Source organism: Dreissena polymorpha, chromosome 3 (assembly GCF_020536995.1).
Source record: "Dreissena polymorpha isolate Duluth1 chromosome 3, UMN_Dpol_1.0, whole genome shotgun sequence".
In the NCBI taxonomy this organism is placed as follows: Eukaryota; Metazoa; Mollusca; class Bivalvia; order Myida; family Dreissenidae; genus Dreissena; species Dreissena polymorpha.
In genome coordinates, this window is record NC_068357.1 from 97,459,226 (window position 1) to 97,483,466 (window position 24,241).

The 24,241-nt window shown below is 37.2% G+C and overlaps 1 protein-coding gene across 1 annotated transcript in view; it reads left to right on the plus strand.

The window, feature by feature from the left end:
- Nucleotides 1-24,241, plus strand: part of LOC127875446 (methionine synthase-like) — a 54,433-nt gene that overhangs the window by 23,715 nt on the left and 6,477 nt on the right. Inside the window, exons 14-28 of the mRNA XM_052420509.1 lie at nucleotides 38-217; nucleotides 2,380-2,496; nucleotides 4,517-4,657; nucleotides 5,177-5,266; nucleotides 5,771-5,869; nucleotides 9,845-10,003; nucleotides 11,017-11,120; nucleotides 11,793-11,860; nucleotides 13,149-13,269; nucleotides 13,786-13,867; nucleotides 16,053-16,151; nucleotides 19,587-19,662; nucleotides 20,428-20,583; nucleotides 22,664-22,845; nucleotides 23,792-23,928. Coding sequence (XP_052276469.1) covers nucleotides 38-217; nucleotides 2,380-2,496; nucleotides 4,517-4,657; nucleotides 5,177-5,266; nucleotides 5,771-5,869; nucleotides 9,845-10,003; nucleotides 11,017-11,120; nucleotides 11,793-11,860; nucleotides 13,149-13,269; nucleotides 13,786-13,867; nucleotides 16,053-16,151; nucleotides 19,587-19,662; nucleotides 20,428-20,583; nucleotides 22,664-22,845; nucleotides 23,792-23,928 — 1,811 coding nt within the window. The remainder of the gene's footprint in view (nucleotides 1-37; nucleotides 218-2,379; nucleotides 2,497-4,516; nucleotides 4,658-5,176; nucleotides 5,267-5,770; nucleotides 5,870-9,844; nucleotides 10,004-11,016; nucleotides 11,121-11,792; nucleotides 11,861-13,148; nucleotides 13,270-13,785; nucleotides 13,868-16,052; nucleotides 16,152-19,586; nucleotides 19,663-20,427; nucleotides 20,584-22,663; nucleotides 22,846-23,791; nucleotides 23,929-24,241) is intronic.

The window sequence follows — 24,241 nt, forward strand, 5'->3', positions numbered from 1 at the left end:
ATGACTATAAACATCCCATGGGTATACTTTTTTTTAGGCAACAGAGTCTGAAAGAAAAGTGGAGATATGTACACGCTCATACAACATTCTTGTGAATAAGGTGGGCTTTAACCCCAATGACATCATCTTTGACCCAAACATCCTCACTATAGCAACCGGAATGGAGGAACATGACCGATACGGAGTGGAATTTATTGAGGCTACGAAGAAAATCAAGGTACTGTGTAATTCTTTGTATCTCATTCAGCTTTATTTTTCAAGCTAATACAGAGAATGTTTTTTTTGATAGAAAATGTTAACTCAGTCTCTTTATGTTGAATTATATTTCATCTCAATGTTTGACAACAAGTTATGATTTGTCCAGATAAAATCACAAATACACCTATAGAAACAACAATGCTTGACCCAGTCCAGTTGGTAGAGCCCTGGACTGTCACTCTGGCAATCAAGACTTGGAATCATACCCCAGGCCACATGACTTCTGTTGGGATTGGTCATGACATTATTTCAAGTGCCAATATCCTCATTACACTGATTCAAGAAGACTTGTTGTCATCAGTTGCTGGCATAAGTGTGCCCATAGCACGGGTAAACTGCTTTGATTATCCAGGAATGAGAGTGGGTTTAGTGACCAATGTAGCCTCATTTTGGGAAATCTGGGCTAAATGCATGTTCATCAAGTGTCCCCACATATAAGCTTGTGCAGTCTGCACATTCTAATCAGGTTCAACACTTTCCGCATTCTCTACATTTTCGTTTAGAAGAGACTTCCTTTAAATGAAAAATTCCATAACAGCGTAAATTGTCGTCCCTGATTAGCCTGTGCACACCGAACTTTCTAAAAAAAGTTTCAATGTTTTTCCCAGTGGGCAATATATTCAATGATCACTTTTGCAATTAAAGGTCAACATGCCAGTAGATAAACACAAATCAATTCTCCTTTCAGTTTTTTTACTCCCAACACCTACTGAACTACTGTCCATTTGTTTGGTCTTCCATCCATCCCTCTGTAGGAATGCTGTTAACCCCAAATTACACAATTTGTGTAAATTTCAATACATCAACAGCATCCTTACCTGATTTTTACCATCACTTTCTTTTGATTATTCAGAAGGTCTTAATTCTTTGTTACCCCAAAATGCTTGCTTCCATTAAAGCTTTGATACTTGCATGGATGATTCCTTTAAACACCATCAACACACCCACATTATTATCACCCGCCATATGCGAAGAGATATTGTTTTGGGCGGTGCCCGTCTGTCCGGCACTTTTGTGTCCAGAGCCATATCTTGGAAGTGCTTGAGCGGATTTCATTGAAACTTTGTATGAGTATATATATGGATAAGAGGATGATGCACGCCGAATGGCATTGTACACCATTTGTTAATAACGGAGTTAAGGCCCTTTGTATCTTAAAAAATGCTTTTTTAGCCGCGTGTAAAATATAACACTTTTGTGTCCAGAAGCATATTGGCGGGGATATCAATTCAACGAATTTTCTTGTTTGATCTCATTTTTACCTTGACTTTAACCTACATTTTAACCAAGACCAATCATAAAAGTCCAAATTCTTTGTAAACCCTGAAAGACCTGTTTCGTCCAATACAAAAATGCTTTCTATAAGCTTTCTACAAGCATTGATATTTGCATGGACGATATCTTAAGACAATCAATCCACCCGCATCACCTGACCTTATTTGGACCTTGACATTGACAAACTCTTGGGCTAAGATTTTTTCAAATTTGCCAATGAATCAATACTGATAAGGTTTTACTCGGGCACTTATTTAAATGGGCTAATATTTCAATACTGACAAGGTTTCCACTGGGACATGGGCATTTATTAACGCAGGATCTCGTGCGAAAAGTTGTTTGCCCTAGGATGTGATGACACAGCCAGACACAATGAATTACCACAAAAATATAAACCTATGATTTATCAACTAATTTCAATATTGAGATGTATTTAGCGTGCGATTTGTGCCTATATATATTATCTGGCTTTTAATTGATTTGAAAAGATGAGTCAAAGCTCATATTTCTGAAAGTTGTTTTGTCTGAAATTAGTCTGAAATCCTGATTTTTGATACAATAGCATAAAACAATATTTCTAAACCTCAATGCTGTATGAGATTCCAGACACAGCATTGTTTGTAATTCTGTAGGAGGTTGCTGTGTTGTAGTGGAGATGGTGTCCACCTAGCTGTCAGGAGGTCACGGGTTCCATCCCCACTGTGGGATCGTTTTTTAGAATTGCTCCCAAACAGCAAGTACTGGTTGTACCCAGGAAATTGATACAAGAGTGTTGCAATAAGCCTTAAGCTTTCTATGCAAGCTTAAATTAATCGGTTTTAATTTTAAATAAAACTGATTCTATAGGAAACGCTGCCAGGTGCCCGTGTGAGTGGCGGCGTGTCAAACTTCTCCTTCTCATTCCGAGGCAAGGAGACGGTGAGGGAAGCCATGCACAGTGTGTTTCTCTACCACGCTATCAAGGTATTAGTCTATTTTGCCTTAAACAATATGAGCCGATCTGAGAAATCTGGGCTTAATGCATGTGCGTAAAGTGTCAACCCAAATTAGCCTGTGCAGTCTGGACAACACTTAAGCATTTAGCCCCATTTTTCCAGAGGGAGGCTCATACAATTGTTTTATTAACAGTCTGGTCACATGATGATTGGATTCACAGTCTGGTCACATGATGATTGGATTCACAGTCTGGTCACATGATGATTGGATTCACAGTCTGGTCACATGATGATTGGATTCACAGTCTGGTCACATGATGATTGGATTCACAGTCTGGTCACATGATGATTGGATTCATAGTCTGGTCACATGATGATTGGATTCACAGTCTGGTCACATGATGATTGGATTCACAGTCTGGTCACATGATGATTGGATTCACAGTCTGGTCACATGATGATTGGATTCACAGTCTGGTCACATGATGATTGGATTCACAGTCTGGTCACATGATGATTGGATTCACAGTCTGGTCACATGATGATTGGATTCACAGTCTGGTCACATGATGATTGGATTCACAGTCTGGTCACATGATGATTGGATTCACAGTCTGGTCACATGATGATTGTGCATTGTTAGTTCAGTAGTGATAAATATCCATTTAGTATGGTATTTTCAAAGTTTAAGTTATCTGATGTCTCAGAATTATGCAAATTCTCCTACACTTATTAACATTCAAACATGCTTAGAATATAAGTTAGAATAACAATTTTTGCAGGGGCAATTTTAATCGTCCAATATAAAATAAAATGCGCGAATCATATTAAATTTCAACTCAGAATGTATGTAATGTTATTATTGTTAGTGTGCTATAGACAATATAAGCATAAATATACTTTTCGAAACTACACCATCCAGATGTGTATTTCTAGTATTTGGTATGTAACATTGTATATTGACTCTTTTTATGTCCCCCACCACTATAGTGGGGGACATATTGTTTTTGCCCTGTCTGTTGGTCTGTCTATTGGTCTGTCTGTTGGTTTGTTTGCTCCAACTTTAACATTTTGCCATAACTTTTGCAATATTGAAGATAGCAACTTCATATTTGGCATGCATGTGTATCTCATGTAGCTGCACATTTTGAGTGGTGAAAGGTCAAGGTCATCCTTCAAGGTCAAAGTTCAAAAAATATATATTTCAAAGCAGCACAGAAGGGGACATAGTGTTTCCGACAAACACATTTCTTGTTATCCCCCGCCATAGGCGGAGGGATATTGTTTTGGCGTTGCCCGTCCGTCTTTCCGTCCGTCCGTCCGGAGCCATATCTTGGAAGTGCTTTGGCAGATTTCATTGAAACTTGGTATGAGTATATATCAATAAGAGAATGATGCACGCCAAATGGCATTGTACACCATCTGTTAATAACGGAGTTATGGCCCTTTGTATCTTGAAAAACTGCTTTTTTTGTGTGTCCGGAGCCATATCTTGGAAGTGCTTTGGCGGATATCTTTGAAACTTGGTATGGGTATGTATATCAATAAGAGGATGATGCACACCATGGCATTGTACACCATCTGTTAATAACGGAGTTATGGCCCTTTGTATCTTAAAAAAAAATGCTTTTTTGAGTGTCAAATATAACACTTTTGTGTCCAGAAGCATATTGGCTGGGGATATCAATTCAACGAATTTGCTTGTTTAAAATATTTTCATCAATTGATAACCCTGTGGTCAAAAGTGGTCACACCCATGGCATCAAATTAAGGAAATACACTTATATAATATAGCAAAATAACTTACATATTTTTTCTCTGAAATCATAAGGCCCAAAGGTTCAATATTTTTATCTTAACATTCTTTTGTAATTCTCTACAATTTATGCACAAATAATACTGGTCAATACTGGCCACAACACAGGGTCGGATTTAAATCGTTTCAACTTGTCGTATCAACTTGTGTGTGGAGGGGTAAAGGGAGAGAATGGGTCACTACCTTTACTAGTCAAGTTCCAGGGTGACCTTACATATGTGCCACCTTTCAGGCAGGGATGGACATGGGTATTGTGAATGCAGGCTGCCTGCCTGTATATGATGACATAGAGCCCCGCCTACTTGAGCTCTGTGAAAACCTGCTGTGGGCGCGAGATCCAGAGGGCACTGACAAACTTCTCTCTTATGCAGAGGTAGGAAGTTTTGATGTTTGGTTTGAAAATAAAAACAAGAAGCTCCCCAACGAGTGGGATGCATTAAATATTGCTCATGTCTGTCAGTAAGAACTTATATAATGTATGCCTCAAATATTGTGTTTTCAACTCCACTATAACTACTGGTGGATTTTGCTCACACTCTTACAATTGAACTTCCTTATATGTCATGACGATTGTAAAACAGAAATATCAGCTTGGACAATCTATAGAAGAATTGTCTGTTTTTCCATGATGGAATAACATGAAGTTCCAAAATGTTTGTTTGGACCTTTTTTGCAGAACTATGACCCTTTGTTTGTTTTTCCACTATAAAACATAATTATAGTCTCAAAATGTTGTACATTCAATTTTTGTTTAACTACTTTGTGGATTTTACTGAAACTTTTACAGTTGAATTACCTTAATGTGTAGATGATCATAAAAGAAGGAATTTCAACAAATGATTTTTCATTATTTCAATAACTGGTAAGCTGTTTACATGATTGATATATTCAGTCGATGGGCAAGGATGCAAAGAAAACTGCTGTGAGTGACGAGTGGAGAACAAAAGACGTGGAGGAAAGACTGTCATACTCACTTATTAAGGTAACGAATGTGGAGGCATGCGTTTTTGTTCACAGATAATTTTTATGAGGCGATTTTTCTAGTTCAGATGTTGAAAAACGTTTTAAGTAAACTTGTAAGGTTTTGGGGGAAAGTGTCCCAAATAATTTTCATCGGTGATTTGATTAATTGCTAATGAATCTCATGGACTCAAATCTTATGCATGTATTGGTAAATGTATTTCAAAGGCAAAACTCATAAATTGTTGTTAAATAAACTGACTTTTTAATAATAATGCCTTATTAATATTTATTGATTTTTTTTATTTTATTTATGGAAGTTTATGGCCCAATGTTTTTTGCGATAATCTACCGGTGCTGTGTTTGAAGTGCAAACTTTACTGGCTTCTGATGTATCATTTTTCTATAACATTTATGCAGTGTTTATTCTTCACTTGTATTGAATTTAACATAACAATTTTGTATAATATTATGCTTGCTTCCTGGCATTATCACATATGTCATGTTTTGTACATTCTGTGATCAGGGCATAGACAAACATGTGATAGAGGACACGGAGGAAGCCAGACAGAACTCTCAGAGATACCTGAGACCTCTGAACGTCATCGAGGGACCACTTATGAAGGTGATTGGTCTTCTGCTGTCTGAAAATTTAAGCCAAAAAGTTGTTGGCTTTTGAGGACTAATTGATGATATTCAATAGGTTTACAGGTGTCTTTATTGCTTTCATTTGATGTCTTTTATTTGGAACGCACATTTGTCTGGACTGTTTAAGATTAAAGAAAATAAGTATTTTCACTCATTATTGAACTCAAAAAATTAATTAACTTTGCTGAACACTTTTTATGTCCCCCACCACTTAAGTGGGGGAACATATTGTTTTTGCCCTGTCTGTTGGTTGGTTGGTTTGTGTGTTTGCCTAAACTTTAACATTTTGCAAACTTTTGCAAAATTGAAGATAGCAACTTCATATTTGGCATGCATGTGTATCTCATGGAGCTGCACATTTTGAGTGGTGAAAGGTCAAGGTCATCCTTCAAGGTCAAAGGTCAAATGTATAGCTTCAAAGCGGCGCAGAAGGGGACATAGTGTTTCTGAGAAACACATATCTTGTTTTTAGCTCATGTTGTGCTCATGGTGTGCTTTTGTGGTCGCCTATTTTCCGTTGTGTGGCGTCAACATTTGCCTTGTTAACACTCTAGAGGCCACATTTATTGCCCAATCTTCATGAAATTTGGTCAGAAGGTTGGTCTCAATGATATCTTGGATGAGTTTGAAAATGGTTACGTTTGCTTGAAAAACATGGCTGCCAGGGGCAGGGCATTTTTCCTTATATGGCCAGGACTCAACATTAACCTAAAAACCAACTTGCCCTGCCGGGCAAGTACTTAGAAAATCTACTTGCCCTGAACGTAAAGCCATTTGCCAAAACATGAAATATCACATGAACAGTTAACCTCATATTTTTTAATAAAGATCAAAATGATAGACCATAAAACCCTTTTTATATTTGCACATTTAACAAAATGATTACAGCAATTAAAGTCTAATTAAAGTCTAAATTAAATGCTTTGTTCTTTTTTTCACTTGCCCGGGCGGACAACTAGATTATAAAGGAACTTGCCTGGACCCAACTTTTACTTGCCAGGGGCAGTAGGACAACCGTTAATGTTGAAACCTGATGGCTATAGTAAAATCTTGTTAACACTCTAGAGGCCACATTTATTGTCTGACCTTCATGAAACTTGGTCAGAAGATTTATCCCAATAATATCTTGGATGAGTTTGAAAATGTTGCCGGTTGGTAGAAAAACATGGCCGCCAGGGGGCGGGGCGGGGCTTTTTTCCTTATATGGCTATAGCAGGGATCATATTTTCCCGCAACATCAATCGGTCCGGATATGAATGGGAAAAAGTATCCGAAAATGTATATCGGAAATCATGACAAATTACGTTAATATATATACCATTGATTTTGCCATTCATGACGGTGGTATAATACATGTAGGCATTTTTTTAAACGGAACGAGTTTTCTCAACTGGTTTAATCATTTGGTATTTCATTGTTGTTTCATGTGCTGTTTTATCAGACTTTTTTCATCATTGTCAATATTATTAATCTGTGTAAGTCTATAGCGATGTTTTAAATTGTTGTCGACTCGATAATAGCTTACAAACATGCACTGAACCAAACAAATGTCTGTGCGCAGGTTGGCTGCTGACAACAACAAACCAAATATTTAAGAAATAATTTGTTGTCAAATAACCCACGGCCGATAGTTTAGATGCGTAGGGATTTAATCACGAGAGGGAAGCATTTGAAACCACGCATCTTATTTTTCGGTTGTGAGTAATTCAACAACAAAGTATAAAGTACACGAATTATTTCGATTCTAACACGGCTTTTCTAAAGATTTATTCAATGTATATTATTTTTCTTGTGTACTTTTTTATGTGAAGTTCCGCCCATAAAAATAACTTTCGGCTGTTCTGTCGATCAGATGCGCGACTTTCATTCATAATTATATTACCGGATTATTACGCTGGTGGAAAATGTATCGGCATGTTTTGTTTAGTTACAGTGCGTGCATTCAGATGCGTCTTTTTGGATGTGTTTTAATCCACTGTTCACAAGTTTTTGATTCTTGGTCTGACGTGCAATAAACTGGTCCTGACCGGTTTAGAGACTGCAGCGAATGGTTTATCACACCTTATCGAGATAAGAATGTCATAAGGGTGTGTTAGCATGTACACTGTGTAATCGATTTCATGACATGTGAATTTTAATAGCAAACAGAATCTGACCGACTGTTTGGGATTTTCAATTGGCCTTTCATGACCCCAATCTGTCTAGGACCGACAAAACCGAAAATAATTTGATCCCTGGGCTATAGTAACACCTTGTTAACACTTTAGAGGCCACATTTATTGTCAAATCATCTTGAAACTTGGTCAGAAGATTTGTCCCAATGATATATTGAATAAGCTTGAAAATGGTAACCTTTGCTTGAAAAACATGGCTGCCAAGGGGCGGGGCATTTTCCTTAAATGGCTATAGTAAAATCTTGTTAACACTCTAGAGGCCACATTTATTGTCCAATTGTCATGAAACTTGGTCAGAAGATTCATCCCAATAGTATCTTGGACGAGTTCAAAAATAATGCCCTTTAGTTGAAAAACATGGCCGCCAAGGGGCGGGCATTTTTCCTTATATGGCTTTAGTAAAACCTTGTTAACACTCTAGAGGCCACATTTATTTTTCGATCTTCAAGAAACTTGGTCAGAAGATTTGTCCCAATGATATCTTGGATGAGTTTGAAAATGGTTTTGGTTTCTTTAAAAGCATGGCCACCAGGGGGCGGGGCATTTTTCCATATATGGCTAGATATGGCTAAAGTAAAATCTTGTTAACACTCTAGAGGCCACATTTATAGTCTGATCCTCATGAAACTCGGTCAGAAGATTCATCCCAATAATATCTTGGACGAGTTCAAAAATGATGCCGGTTGGTTGAAAATCATGGCCACCACGGGGGCGAGGCATTTTTCCTAATATGGCTATAGTAAAACCTTGTTAACACTCTAGAGGTCACATTTATTTTCTGATCATCATGAAACTTGGTCAGAAGATTTGTGCCAATGATATCTTGGATGAGTTTGAAAATGGATTTGGTTTCTCTAAGAACATTGCCACCAAGGGGCGGGGCATTTTTCCTTATATGGCTATATATGGCTTTAGTAAAACCTTGTTAACACTAGAGGCCACATTAATTGTCCAATCTTCATGAAATTTGGTCAATGATATCTTGGATGAGTTCGAAAATAATTATGTTTGCTTAAAAAAACATGGCTGCCAAGGGGCGGGGCATTCTTCTTATATGGCTATAGTGAAATCTTGTTAACACTCCAGAGGCCACATTTAATGTCTGATCTTCATGAAACTTGGTCAGAAGATTCATCCCGATAATATCTTGTTATCTCAGGTGTGTGACCTCTTGTTTTATACTACATTTATATAGCGCTCTTTTCATAATCGAGATGAGCGTTTAAAAGCGCTTTACATTTTTTCCCTGATCACTGGGTCATAAGTCGTCCGTTAACATCTTAGCGCAGTATGCAGCCACGGCACATTTGCTTATTTCCCTCACAGGTACCCATTTATACACCTGTGGACAGGGGCAGATGTGGGATAAATTTTTTGCTCATGGAAATTCCAGTGGTCAGGGCGGGATTCGAACCCGGGACCTTTCGATCCCTTAGCCAGTGACCACTGCTCCCTATAATTACTCTGCAATAATCTACTGAAATCAAAATTGATATGGGCCTCATACATAGAAAACTGGGCTTAATGCATTTGAGTAAAGTGTCATCTTAGATTTACCTTTGCATTTCACACAGGCAAATCAGGAACAACCCTTTCTGCTTTTATTGTATATTTTCGTTAAATGAAGTATGTCTTACCAAAAATCCAGTCTAGGCGGTAAGTGTAGTCCCTGATCAGCAGGTGCGGACTGCACAGGCTATTCTGGGAAGTCACTTAACGCACTTGGATGAAGCCCAGTTTTCCTGAAACGCTATTCATATCCTCTACTCCCCTTGCAGGGCATGAGCATAGTAGGCGACCTGTTTGGAGCAGGAAAGATGTTCCTGCCGCAGGTGATTAAGTCTGCCCGCGTGATGAAGAAGGCCGTTGGACATCTTATTCCGTTCATGGAGAAGGAACGTGAACAACGCATGATTGCCACTGGAGTGAAAGAAATGGTGAGATTGCATGGGATTTTCTAGATTTTCTTCAGTCAATATTCATGTGATGTGGTATATTCTGTTGTTGTTTTAAGTGATTTGAAATATGCTACTGGTAAATCAAGAAAAAAATCAAACTACAGTTATATTAAAAGGAGTAAAAGAAAGTTATAATTAGCTAGTACTTCTTTGATTTAAGACTTGCAACCAGACTTAAAAAATACTTGACATCACATGTAGCATGTCTATCCTCTTAATTAATACATACACATTTTGGAAGTAAACAAATACAAAAAAACGCATTCTTGGACATAACAACAAAAACTGCATTTAGATGGGCAATGTTTTGACAAAATACTGGCTAGACTTTAAGCTCCCTGTAGTAATCTGTTTCATGTACAATTTCTCATAATATCGGCTTTTCTAATTGGATGCTAAGATTTGTTACTTTGCGCATGTGCTTGTTCTTAAAATAGTAACTTAATGAAAAACAAAATTTGTTCTTAAAATATTTTTACATTTGATTAAAAATAAGCGGCATACAAAACATTTGGTAAAACATTTGGTATTGATCCATAAACAAACTAACATTACTGTATGTTACGTAACTAAAAATCATAGCATCACCGTGGAAAAAACATGACCTACTTACCAACGAACATGGAAATCATGAGAATGATCGTCGTAATAGTCATGGATAAACATCAGATAAATTACAACAAACATTGAAAAAAACATTAACTTTCCAACAATTCATGAAGGTTGTTCTTAAAGGCACGATACTATAAGGAGGGTCGATGCTATGAGACTAAGGGATAATACAACAAATTACTTTTAAAAAATATTGATACTGTAGTCACCAACTCTGAATTGTGAAAATGCTAACTTAATTTCTTAGCAGTCACTTTTGTGAAAATGTTAATTTATTAATACATTGTAAATGTAAATCAGCAATGAGAGAAAGCCAGATCCTAAGGTAAATTTTTTTCTGAAAGCATATATGCCAGAAAATGTTGTGTATGTGTTTCAAGGAATCTGCGTATGTGGGAACGGTTGTCTTGGCGACAGTGAAAGGAGATGTACATGACATCGGAAAGAACATTGTAGCTGTTGTACTGGGATGTAACAACTTCAAGCAAGTATTTGTATGAGCCTTCCTTTGGGAAAAAGGGGCATAAAGCATTTGTCCCTGATTAGCCTGTGCATTCCACGTAGGCTATGCTGGGAAGACTCTTTCCGATTTAATTGTATGTTTTCTTAAAGGAAATTTATTCCATGGGAAAAATCACTTAATGGGAAAAGTGTTGACCGTGATTAGTCTGTGATAACTGCACAGGCTTATATGGGAGGACTCTTTTCGCGCAGGCTTAAAGCCCATTTTCCCAGAGTGAGGCTCATTTGCAATTATGCAACTGTGTTATATTAGATACATTGCTAATCAGAAAGTAATATTCCTGGTTAACCCTTTACCCCTCAGATACGTATTTTGACGCATTTGTAGTCGCTTAGAAAGTTACATTCAATTAAATACCTTTCTTACTAAATTCAAGTTTTAAAGGCTTTATTTCCAACCCTTAGATACGGATGAGCAGCAAACAGCATAACACCTGAACAGACTGCGAGTTACTGGCAGGCTGTTCTGGTTTATGCTGGTTGCAAAAGACATTTTCATTTTGCTTCTTATGGGGAAATGGTTAAATATCATCAAAATATCTCTAAACAACATTATTTGTTTTGCTAATGTATTTATCTTGATGTTGTGAGATATATTTGATGTTGTTTATATAATCATTTGATGTTTATGCAGAGTTATTGACCTTGGTGTTATGACGCCATGTGAGAAAATCCTTCAGACTGCAATAGAGCAAAAAGCTGGTAGGTTTATTCTGTTACTCAAAAGTGTTTGTTCATAAATCTAATTATATTTAATATATTTCTTGCATTTTTAAAAATGCTATACTTGTAATTTGAAAAGTCTGTTATTGTGATGTCAAGATGTTAGTCTTCGACATCTCTTTTATAGAAACCTTTTGAAATGTATGGAAATAAAGGCAATGTCCATGTCATACTTAATTTGATAGACAACAGTTTTTTCTTACACTTGGGCAACTCAATTTACAAACTCTTTGTTTCTAGCTGTCAAAATTGGCTCTCCTTCAATATTAAAAATTCGGACCATTTTGAACACCCAACAGAGTTGGGGGCATTTCGCATTGTTGCACTTGTCTGTCATCACTTCTGTCCATACCGTACGAAGCTTGTGTTTTGGAATCTTCTTTATTTGCTGGGCTGATCTCATTTTAACTTTCACAGTTTCATGATCTTAATGTGCAGATGATGGTTAAGAAAGGACTTTGGGCTGCAACAATTTTTTGCAGAATTATGTCCCTTTTTGTGTTTTTGCACTATGTAATATTGTAGACTGAAGCTTGTGTATTTAACTGTTATGTGTTGATGAAGGTTAAAAAAGGAATTTTTTAAGCAATGATATTTGGAAGAATAATAACACTTGGTCTGTTTTTGAATGTTAGAATCTATAGTTACAAAATTGTGTGTTATGAATTTCTCTTGAAATCCTGGGTGGATCTCGCAAAACTTTCACAGTTAAAGGACCTTAGTTTTAAGATGATTTTGAAAAAAGGAATTTTAGCCCAGGCAATATTTGGCAGAATTTTGGCCTATAACTGTTTTTTCACTATAGAATATATAGTCCAAAGATTGGTGTTTTTAACTCCTCTTTAACTGTTGGTTGACCTGCGCTTATTCTTAACAGTTTAATGATCTTAATGTGTAAAGGATTGTTAGGAAAGGAATAGTGACTGCCACCAGTATAGCCTTTTTTCTTTTTGTGTACTTAAGAATATGTTTTGGATTTAGCTGTGTCATAATATTGTGTTGTGGGGGCATCAGTGTCTTTGAAGCATTTTAACACCTTGCTACATATGGCATCATGTGGGGTTTGTTTGTGTGGGAGGGTGGGGGGGATTTGTCCTTACTGTGACAAGCTTCAGTGTTCACTGCCCTCATGTTGCATACATGCTAGGCCTGTCGGGGGTTTCATGGTCTGTGACACATGTCTAGTTCAGCTTGAAATTACGATGACAACATGATAACACCTTTCTGCATGAGTTAAGTTCAGGTGTTCACTGCCCTCATGTTACAGACATAGTGGGCCTGTCCGGTCTGATCACACCCTCGCTGGACGAGATGATTCACGTGGCCAGGGAGATGCAGAGGATTGGCATGAAGGTCCCGCTGCTGATTGGAGGAGCCACCACATCCAGGTAGGGCAGAGAAGGAAACAAAGGGTGTTTGGATCAACCTTACCATATACCACGCATTTTATTTGTAATCCATAGAAAATCAAACTAAATTTAAGACGTATCACTGTTTTGACCTTTATCACCGTATTTGGTCAAATTATGATTTAAAATGATTTGTAAAACAATTATAGATGTAGGTTTATTGAGCACCGGGAATAGACATTCACAAGCATTCATTGTTTTAGTGAATTGCAATTTTTTGCCATTATTTTGTTTTTTGAAGAGACCATTTGATAGATTTATAGATCTTTTTACCCAGAGATCCATGGTCTTTACCCTGGTGGTTTTTCTAACAGAATCCAAAAGTGCTGTGAGTTGAATATTGTATGATTTTTCCTGTTTGTCTCTTAAGTAAGTGCAAGTAGAAAGAGCTGTTTAAAAATTAATGGCAAATTAGTGTAATGATAGGAGCATTAATGAAGTAAAAGATGAAATGTGATGTTGAGTTACATTCTTCAAATCCCTGGTGTGTTTCAGGACCCATACTGCTGTGAAGATTGCCCCACGCTATGAGAACCCTGTGATACATGTACTGGACGCCTCAAAGAGCGTCGTTGTGGTATGTGGCTGTCAATGATATAATCGTGCTGGACGCCTCAAAGAGGGTCGTTGTGGTATGTGGCTGTCAATGATATAATGGTGCTGGACGCCTCAAAGAGGGTCGTTGTGGTATGTGGCTGTCAATGATATAATGGTGCTGGACGCCTCAAAGAGGGTCGTTGTGGTATGTGGCTGTCAATGATATAATCGTGCTGGACGCCTCAAAGAGGGTCGTTGTGGTATGTGGCTGTCAATGATATAATCGTACTGGACGCCTCAAAGAGCGTCGTTGTGGTATGTGGCTGTCAATGATGTAATCATTAAGCAGCACTCTTAGAACGGGGCTGAATTCATGTGAGAAGAGCGTCATCCGCACAGGCTTATCAGGGACGAGACTTTTTTTCTAGACTGGATTTTTGTTCAGAAAAGACTCTTTAACAAAATATTCAATAGAGGCGGAAAGTCATCCTTGATTTTCGACTGCACTAGCTTATCTGGGATGTCGTTTAAGGCACGTGCATTAAGCCCATTTTTCCCAAAATGAGGCTTAATTTACTGGTAAATACTCGGGAAAGTCTTTGTCTTAATTCCTTTCATGCTGACATGGTATTAGTTTTTACTTTGTGAAGGACAATGAGGTTTATATCACTAAACTTTTGTGTTAAAAATACATTTAAATATGTTTATATTCAAGTGCTCTTGGGGCAAATAAAATGGATAATATATCATATGCTTGGTATCAAATATGATGTACTTTATAGATTTACTCTAGAGGCACCACCCTCTATCTGTGTTTTGAAACAATACAATAAGTAATTACCAAGTCTTTGTGCAAGGACTGCGATTTAAAAGTCAATTAACACTGTTCTCCTCCTTGAAGCTCCTTGTTCAATGTGAAGATCATTTTACAAATAGTTATCAACTTTGCCGAAACGATGTAACAATGAAAAGTTTTGGTGAACCATTACAGGGATAGGGAATTTTCCTTCACTGAGGTGTAACCAATACATCCTTGGTTTGTGTTGTTGTGTTGTTATATACGAGGTTTTGAACTTTGTGAATGTAAAAAACATATAATTTCCTTAAAATATGTATTAAAACTGATACACATGTTGATACAGTGCTGGGTTATTGTTTAACATGCATGCACAGTGAGATGCTATAAATATGAAGAACCTTACACGAAATTTTATTGATGAGAATATTAACAATGCACAATATTTTCACATCCTTTACATAAGTCTACCCGTGACAGTTACGTTTCCTTATAAATGAAAATGCGTGTAGAATATCCACAAGCATTCTATTTACCGATCATTAAACTATAATGGGACACTTTTCTGCACCAATTCTCACGTATGATGTTGTTTAGCAGATCTTTGCATTATTTCGTTCTACAGAAATGAATGATATTCAAGCTTTCTACACAAATGAATGACATTTAAGCTTTTTTTCTCATGTTTTGGTTTATTTATTGTTAAAATGCATTTAAACAAAGAAATGATGATTTTGCTGTTTTATAAAATATTCATTTCACAAGTGGTTATAATTTTTTTTTACATTTGGCATAAAAATGCTATCATATTCCAAAATCAACAAATCTATAAATTTAGCACAATGTTTGATATCTCCTAAGTCGTCTTATTCTTAAACTTTTCAATTTAAATATCCCTTTCAATACAGACTCGAAAGTTGAAACGTATTTCAACAGGAAGTGACTGCATCAGTTTTTAATCTAGAGGTGTTTATCCATTAAAAGAAAACTTCTTGATGTCACAAAAACAACTGAATGTTCAACTAAATAGCTTTGTTATCCCCCACCATAGGCGGAGGGATATTGTTTTGGCGTTGTCCGTCCGTCCTTTCGTCTGTCCATCCGGCACTTTTGTGTCCGGAGCCATATATTGGAAGTGCTTTGGCAGATTTCATTGAAACTTGGTATGAGTATATATATGGATAAGAGGATGATGCACGCCAAATGGTATTGTACACCATCAAATAATAACTAAGTTATGGCCCTTTGTATTAAAAAAAAAATGCTTTTTTTGTGTGTCCGGAGCCATAACTTGCGTCAAGAAGTATAATGGCGCGGGATATCAATTCAACGAATTTGCTTGTTATTATAGGCCCTGAGCTTTGTTACTTTAGGTGCTCTTATCTCTTCCGACAATCTTAGTAAATGATGCTGTTTATTTTTTCACCAGTGTTCCAACCTGCTAGGCAAGAATGATCGGGATGAATTCATTGAAGAAATTGCTGAGGATTACGAAGAAATACGATTAGAACACTATGAAAACTTAAAGGTGTGTAGGTCTGATGTTTTTGTATTAACTGCAGGCTTATTCAATATATTTAATCTTTTTAATTTTTGTGTGTCACAATGTTCAAAATATGCTTGATTTTTAGCTCGACTATTGTATATAAAACATATATAGTGGAGCTATCCTACTCACCCCGGCGTCGACGTTAGCGTCTGCATTAGCTTTAGCGTGCAAATGTTAAAGTTTTCGAACTACCCCAAATATTTTCTTTGTCCCTTGACATATTGCTTTCATATTTTGCATACTTGTTTACCAACATGACCCCAACCTATAAACAAGAGCAGACAACTCTATCTAGCATTTTGTCATAATTATGGCCCCTTTTCCACTCAGAATATGCAGGTAAATGTAAAAGTTTTCGTACTACCCCATTTATTTTCATTGTCCCTTGACATATTGCTTTCATATTTTGCATAATTGTTTACCAACATCACCCCAACCTATAAACAAGAGCAGACAACTCTATCAAGCATTTTGTCATAATTATTGCCCCTTTTATAATTAGAATATGCATATTATTGATAAATCTATGTTAAAGTTTGCGTACTACCCCAAATATTTCCTATATCCTTTGACATATTGCTTTTATATGTTGCATACTTGTTCACCAACATGACCCCAACCTATAAACAAGAGTAGACCACTGTATCAAGCATTTTTACATAATTATGGCCCCTTTTACACTTAGATAATTGAAAATTTTGCTTAAATTGCCATAACTTCTTTATTTATGATCACATTTTATTATTACTTTGACAAAACAACACTTAACTGAATACCACAATGGATTCCACTCAAACAATACCCCACGCCCCTACCCAGAATCCCTCCCCCCCCCCAAACCTCCCCCCTTTTTTTTTAAACATCATCTTATAAATTACCACACCCCACATTATACCCCCCTCTCACCCCCCCTACCCCCCTACCCCCCCCCTACCCCCCCTTCCATTTTATTTTTTTTAAACATGTAATAAAATACCACACCCCACATTATACCCCCCTCTCTACCCCTTACCCCCCAAAAAAAATTTTTTTTATGCCCCCCTTCGAAGAAGAGGGGTTATATTGCTTTGCACATGTCGGTCGGTCTGTCAGTCGGTCTGTTGGTCCGTCCACCAGGTGGTTTCCGGATGATAACTCAAGAACGCTTGGGCCTAGGAGCATGAAACTTCATAGGTACATTGATCATGACTCGCAGATGACCCTATTTGATTTTCAGGTCACTAGGTAAAAGGTCAAGGTCACGGTGACCCGAAATAGTAAAATGGTTTCCAGATGATAACTCAAGAACGCTTATGCATAGGATCATGAAACTTGATAGGTAGATTGATCGTGACTCGCAGATGACCCCTATTGATTTTCATGTCACTAGGTCAAAGGTCAAGGTCACGGTGACCCGAAATAGTAAAATGGTTTCCGGATGATAACTCAAGAACGCTTATGGCTAGGATCATAAAACTTGATAGGTAGATTGATCAGGACTCGCAGATGACCCCTATTGATTTTCATGTCACTAGGTCAAAGGTCAAGGTCACGGTGACCCGAAATAGTAAAATGGTTTCCGGATGATAACTCAAGAACGCTTATGGCTAGGATCATGAAACTTCATAGGTAGATTGATAATGACTGGCAGATGACCCCTATTGATTTTCAGGTCACTAGGTCAAAGGTCAAGGTCAAGGTGACCCGAAATAGTAAAATGGTTTCTGGATGATAACTCAAGAACGCTTATGCCTAGGATCATGAAACTTCATAGGTAGATTGATAATGACTGGCAGATGACCCCTATTGATTTTCAGGTCACAAGGTCAAAGGTCAAGGTCACGGTGACCCGAAATAGTAAAATGGTTTCTGGATGATAACTCAAGAATGCTTATGCCTAGGATCATGAAACTTGATAGGTAGATTGATCATGACTCGCAGTTGACCCCTATTGATTTTCAGGTCACTATATCAAAGGTCAAGGTCACAGTGACCCGAAATAGTAACATGGTTTCCGGATGATAACTCAAGAACGCTTATGGCTACGATCATGAAACTTCATAGGTACATTGATTATGACTTGCAGATGACCTCTATTGATTTTTAGGTCACTAGGTCAAAGGTTAAGGTCATGGTGATCCGAAATAGTAAAATGGTTTCCGGATGATAACTCAAGAACGCTTATGCCTAGGATCATGAAACTTCATTGGTACATTGATCATGACTCGCAGATGATCCCTATTGATTTTCAGGTCACTAGGTCAAAGGTCACGGTCACGGTGACCCGAAATAGTAACATGGTTTCCGGATGATAACTCAAGAACTCTTATGGCTAGGATCATGAAACTTGATAGGTAGATTGATCATGACTCGCAGATGACCCCTATTGATTTTCAGGTCACTAGGTCAAAGGTCAAGGTCACAGTGACAAAAAACATATTCACACAATGGCTGTCACTAAAACGGAGAGCCCATATGGGGGGCATGCATGTTTTACAAACAGCCCTTGTCTTGTTTCCTTTTCCTTTTTTCAGTTTTGAAAGATCGTCTAATAAATTACCACACCCCACATTATACCCCCTCTCAGCCCCCCCCCCCCCCTCAACAAAAAAAGTTTTTTTTTTCCTTTTTTTATTTTTGAAAGATAGTCTAATAAATTATTGAATATGAACAATTTGCCCATGATGGCTTACGTTATACTGTCAAGCACTCGAATAGTCCTCTGACAGCTCTTGTTTAACCCTTTCCCACTCAGAGAGAAAGTGAAAATGGCTATGTGCAAACAGCATAAAACCAGAACAGCCTGCGAGTAACTCGCAGTCTGTTCAGGTTTTATGCTGTGTGCTGCTCATCAGCATCTATGGGTTGGAAATGAAGCCTTTAAAAGTTGAATCTAGAAAAATAGGTCTTTCATTAAATTTTACTTTGTTAGGGACTACAAAAGCGTCAAAATACGTAACTGAGTGGTGAAGGGTTAAATAGCATGACATGAACAGCAAGCATTTATAATAAAGATGTTCGTTAAAATTTTGCAACAATGTGAAATGAAAATTAAGTGAAGTTCTTAATAAAAACTTGCAATGTAATTGATGACGATTGGTGTGTGTATTTTTAAGTTTATTAGGTACTTCCGCGCTTAAGGCTGCATTATGTATGGACCCGGATGGTGTCCCAGCAGCCCTACCTAATTAGCTTACTAGACTCACGAAAATTGGAATGAATTTTGAATATAGTTTCAATATCAAGTTGCTATTGAAAGATGATAAAGTTTGATGTGGTCTTTCGTCGTTTTGAGCAGCCAGGGTACCTGGAGGAAACCCCACCTGTCTGGTAGTGTGACCACCAACCAAACGCACATGCTTCCAGATAGGGCGATTGAACCTGGTTATCTATGTAAAAAGTTATCTATGTAATGTTTGCGAGTCTGCTTTCCAGGATAAGAAGTACTTGAGCATTGAGAAAGCCAGATCAAAGAAACTCCATATTGACTGGAACTCAGAGCCTGTGCCAGGTATGCCGTCAAGTATTACATATTAGTGGAGATTTTAAATATTTCCGTTGATGACCAGAAGAGACGTTGACCAATTTAGCTTAGATCTTTGACAGATTTTGCTTTTATGAGATGGTTACAATCATCTTTTAAAGGGACCCTCAACCGCGATTGACGCCATCACGACTGGTATTTAACATTACTTGAAAAAAGTTCATATTTTCAGTATATTTGGTAATAAAATTTCGCAATGTGAAATCGAAAGCGAAAATAGGTGACATAACGATATACACACTATAAATAACGCAAGTAGATTGATCATTTTATATATAAAATATATACAATTCACTACGCATGCACACTTTGCATTCCTGGGTTAACCATGTGATAATAATGATCAATCTACTTGCGTTATTTATAGTGGTAGTTACCTGGTACCTGTACCCAGTAAAATTTATTACTGGATATACTGAAAATATGAAAACTTAACAACTTTTTTCAAGTATTGTTATATACCAGGCGTGATATTTTAATCAATATAAACTAATAATTGTAAAAAAAAAAAGTTATTTTAGAACTTTTATTTTTTCGTCAATCACGGTTGACTGTCCCTTTAAACCCCATTTAAGTTTGAAGGGAGATCGACTGAAGTCACCATGTTGGTTGATCAGTATTTCTGTTGTATTTTTTTTTCTTGTTTGAAATTGGGCTATGTTTCTTTATCACTTTTAAATCAAATTGTTTGAAGTTGGATTTGTTATTCCATAATATATATTTGTTCCTCAGCACCACCAACATTCCTGGGTGTGAAGACATTTGAAAACTATGACTTGACTCGCTTGGTGCCTTACATTGATTGGAAACCATTCTTTGACGTATGGCAGCTACGAGGAAAATATCCCAATAGAGGCTATCCAAGAATCTTCGATGATAAAACTGTTGGTAAGTGTGAAATGATTAAACAGTAAGAAAGTGTGACAGTTGAATGATATAAAAGTCGGTGTAAAGTGAAACGCTTAAAGTGTTGGTTTTTGTTTCATGATACAACTGTTAAAGGTAAATGATAAATAAAGAAGCCGTTGTTAAAAGGTTATTGGTTAAACTGTTAGAAATGCTTATTGATAAAACTTAAGTTTAAAAAGCTCGTCAGTTTTCTATTGTATGAAAAATACATTTTTAGCTCACAGCGCTTTTGTGATCGACTTTTGTCCGTCGTGCGCCGTCAACATTTGCCTTGTTAACACTCCATAGGCCACATTTATTGCCCAATCTTCATGAAATTTGGTCAGAAGAATGGTCTCAATGATATGTTTGATGAGTGCGAAAATGGTTACGTTTGCTTGAAAAACATGGCTGCCAAGGGGCGGGGAATTTTTCCTAATAAGGCTATAGTAAAACCTTGTTAACACTCTAGAGGCCACATTTATTGTCCGATCTTCATGAAACTTGGTAAGAAGATTCATCCCAATAATATGTTGGATGAGTTCAAGAATGATGCCAGTTGGTTGAAAAACATGGCTGCCAGGGGGCATGGCATTTTTCCTTATATGGCTATAGTAAAACCTTGTTAACTCTCTAGAGGCCACATTTATTGTTCAATCTTCATGAAATTTGGTCAGAAGATTTGTCCCAATGATATCTTGGATGAGTTCGAAAATGGTTACGTTTGCTTGAAAAACATGGCTTCCAAGGGGCGGGTCATTTTTCCTCATATGGCTATACATGTAGTAAAATCTTGTTAACACTCTAGAGGCCACATTTATTGTCGGATCTTCATGAAACTTGGTCAGAGGATTTATCCCAATAATATCTTGGACGAGTTCAAAAATGATGCCGGTTGGTTGAAAAACATGGCCGCAAGGGGGTGTGGCATTTTTCCTAATATAGCTATAGTAAAACCTTGTTAACACTCTAGAAGCCATATTTATTGTCCCATCATCATGAAACTTTGTCAGAAGATTTGTCCCAATGATATCTTGGACATGTTCGAAAATGGTTCCAGTTGCTTGAAAAACACAGCCACCAGGGGCAGGGCATTTTTTCTTATATGGACTTATGAATCTTCATGAAACTTTGTCAGAATATTTATTTAAATGATATCTTGGATGTGTATGAAAATGGTTCTGGTCTGTTGAAAAACGTGGCTGCCAGGGTGTTCACTAGACATGAAAGTTGGTAAGAACATTTGTTCTAATGTCATCTTGGGCTGCCCAGAACAGGTCAGTTCCTTTGAAACTCAGGTGAGCGACTTTGGGCCTTTCAGGCCCTCTTGTTATTTAATTAGTTCCGTACTGGTTTGCGCTCTGTGCGTCAGTCCGTCACACTTTTCTGGATTCTGCGATAACTTCATTATTTTTCATGAAACTTGAAACGTGAACAGATGGCAATATGCAGATTATGCACTTCATTTAATTTGTTCCTACGTCAAAATTTCTGGTTGCTATGGCAACAAATAGACTAGAAATATTGATGAAAATGGTGGAGTTTCACCGCTTGGCAATAGTCTTGTTTTAACTCAACTACATATTTGTATACCGGTAAATGTTGATTTATATGAGGTAAGTAGAAACAAAAAGGTATTAGAATATATGAGCCTTGCTAAGGGTAAAACTGGGTCTAATGCATGTGGGTAAAGTGTTGTCCCAGGCGAGCTTGTGCAGTCGGCACAGACAACACTCTTTGCATAAACTTTGATTTTGATTAAAAATTAAGACTTATTAGATTAAACTAAAACAATAAAAGTGGAAGTGTTGTCCAACATTTACCTGTGCAGACTGTACAGGCTAATCTGGTACAACACTTCAAGCACATGTATTAAGCCCTGTTTTCCAAAAAAAACGCACATAATTATGTTTTATGGTCATGTCTTCACAATTAAGATCTCCCCTTCTTTGCTTTACAAACAGTGTTTCTTTATTTTAATTAATCTTTAAAACAAAGTTTTGGTGAACTTTGAGAGGTTAGGGTATATTCCATCCTGGGGCATTTAAAAAAATGACACCCCTTCCCCCATGAAACACAGGTGAGGAGGCCAAGAAGGTTTACAACGATGCCCAGAAGATGCTGAAGGAGATGATCAGTAGTGGCAGCCTGCAGGCCCATGGGGTGGTGACATTCTGTAGAGCGTGTAGCGTGGGGGATGACGTGCAGGTGTATGACGAGAACGGACAGCATGTGGAGACACTGCATGGCATTCGGCAACAGGTTCTTTTAAGTTGTTTTGCTTTTAAGTCTTCCACATTATTTAATTTGTCCCTATTGCTTAGTTATTTTTAGGGGAAGAAAAATCCCGTTATACTGAATGTGTGTTTCATGTTAGAAGTGTTGTTGGTTTTTAGCTCACATCAGCACAATGTGCTTATTGTGAACTGTTGTGGACACCTTCTTTCAATTGTGCACGATGTGTTTTCAATTTTTAGCTTATTATCCCTCCAAATGCCATATTAATGACTCAACCTTGATTAAAAAAAAAAACTTTCCAAAAACTAGGTCACCAAGTCAAATCTTAGAAAAGCTCTGAAGGGTGCCATGCATGGCTTAATTTTAATGAAACTTGTTAAGAAAGTTTACTCTATGTATTGGATCTCCAGAGGGAGGAAAGTTTATCTTGACAATATAAAGCATTGTTTGAATCTGTGTCACATGCATTCAGAAACTAGGTAATCAGGTCACATCTTAGAAAAACTTCATCACCACTCCAGAAGCCTGATCAATGACTCAACCTTGATAAAAATTAATCAGAATGTTTATCTTGACCATATCTAGGATATGATTTAATCTGGATCACATGTGACCAGAAATAAGGTGTCCAGGTCATATCTGAAAAAAACTCATACAACAGCTGTAGAAGCCACATTAATGACTCTATCTTGATGAAACGTGGTAAGAATATTTATCTTGGATATGGGACTTTGATTGAACAGGAAAACAGAAGGACTTGTGCCTCTCAAGTCAACAACATATTTCAGATTGGTGTAATGGTTGTGATGACTTTTGATTGGTAGATTGTAAGTTCAATTTCCACTCAGGATAAATAAGAATGATCGTTCTATTAAATGGTTTCTTCTATGACTACAGACATAGTAAGTCAAGGACATAGTGTGTAAAATACAATCATTCTGTTTTACCATCACATGAATGTGTTTTATAGGCTGAAAAGGATTCAGCGTCAAGTGACCCCTATTTATGCATCTCGGATTTTGTGGCCCCAAAAGCATCTGGCATCCAGGATCACATTGGAATGTTTGCTGTGACAGCTGGGCATGGTGTTGACGAGATGTGCAAAAAGTGAGCCCCTGTATTGTGTTCATTGGTTGGACTTTTTGTTTTGACATTTTAGAAGTATTTTATTCACATAGTTATAGATATTACCAGTACTTAGTAATTGTAGGTTTGAACAAAATATTCACGAATGTTTATTGGCTAATAAACAATGGTTTGGAGTTCTGGTGCATATAATTTAACCTACAAATGCATAAGTATGAGCAGATATATTAATATAGCCGTAAATGTACCCTTTTCCCCATAAAAAGCAAAGTGAAAATGGCTTTTGCAACCAGCATAAAACCAGAACAGCCTGCGAGTATCTCGCAGTCTGTTC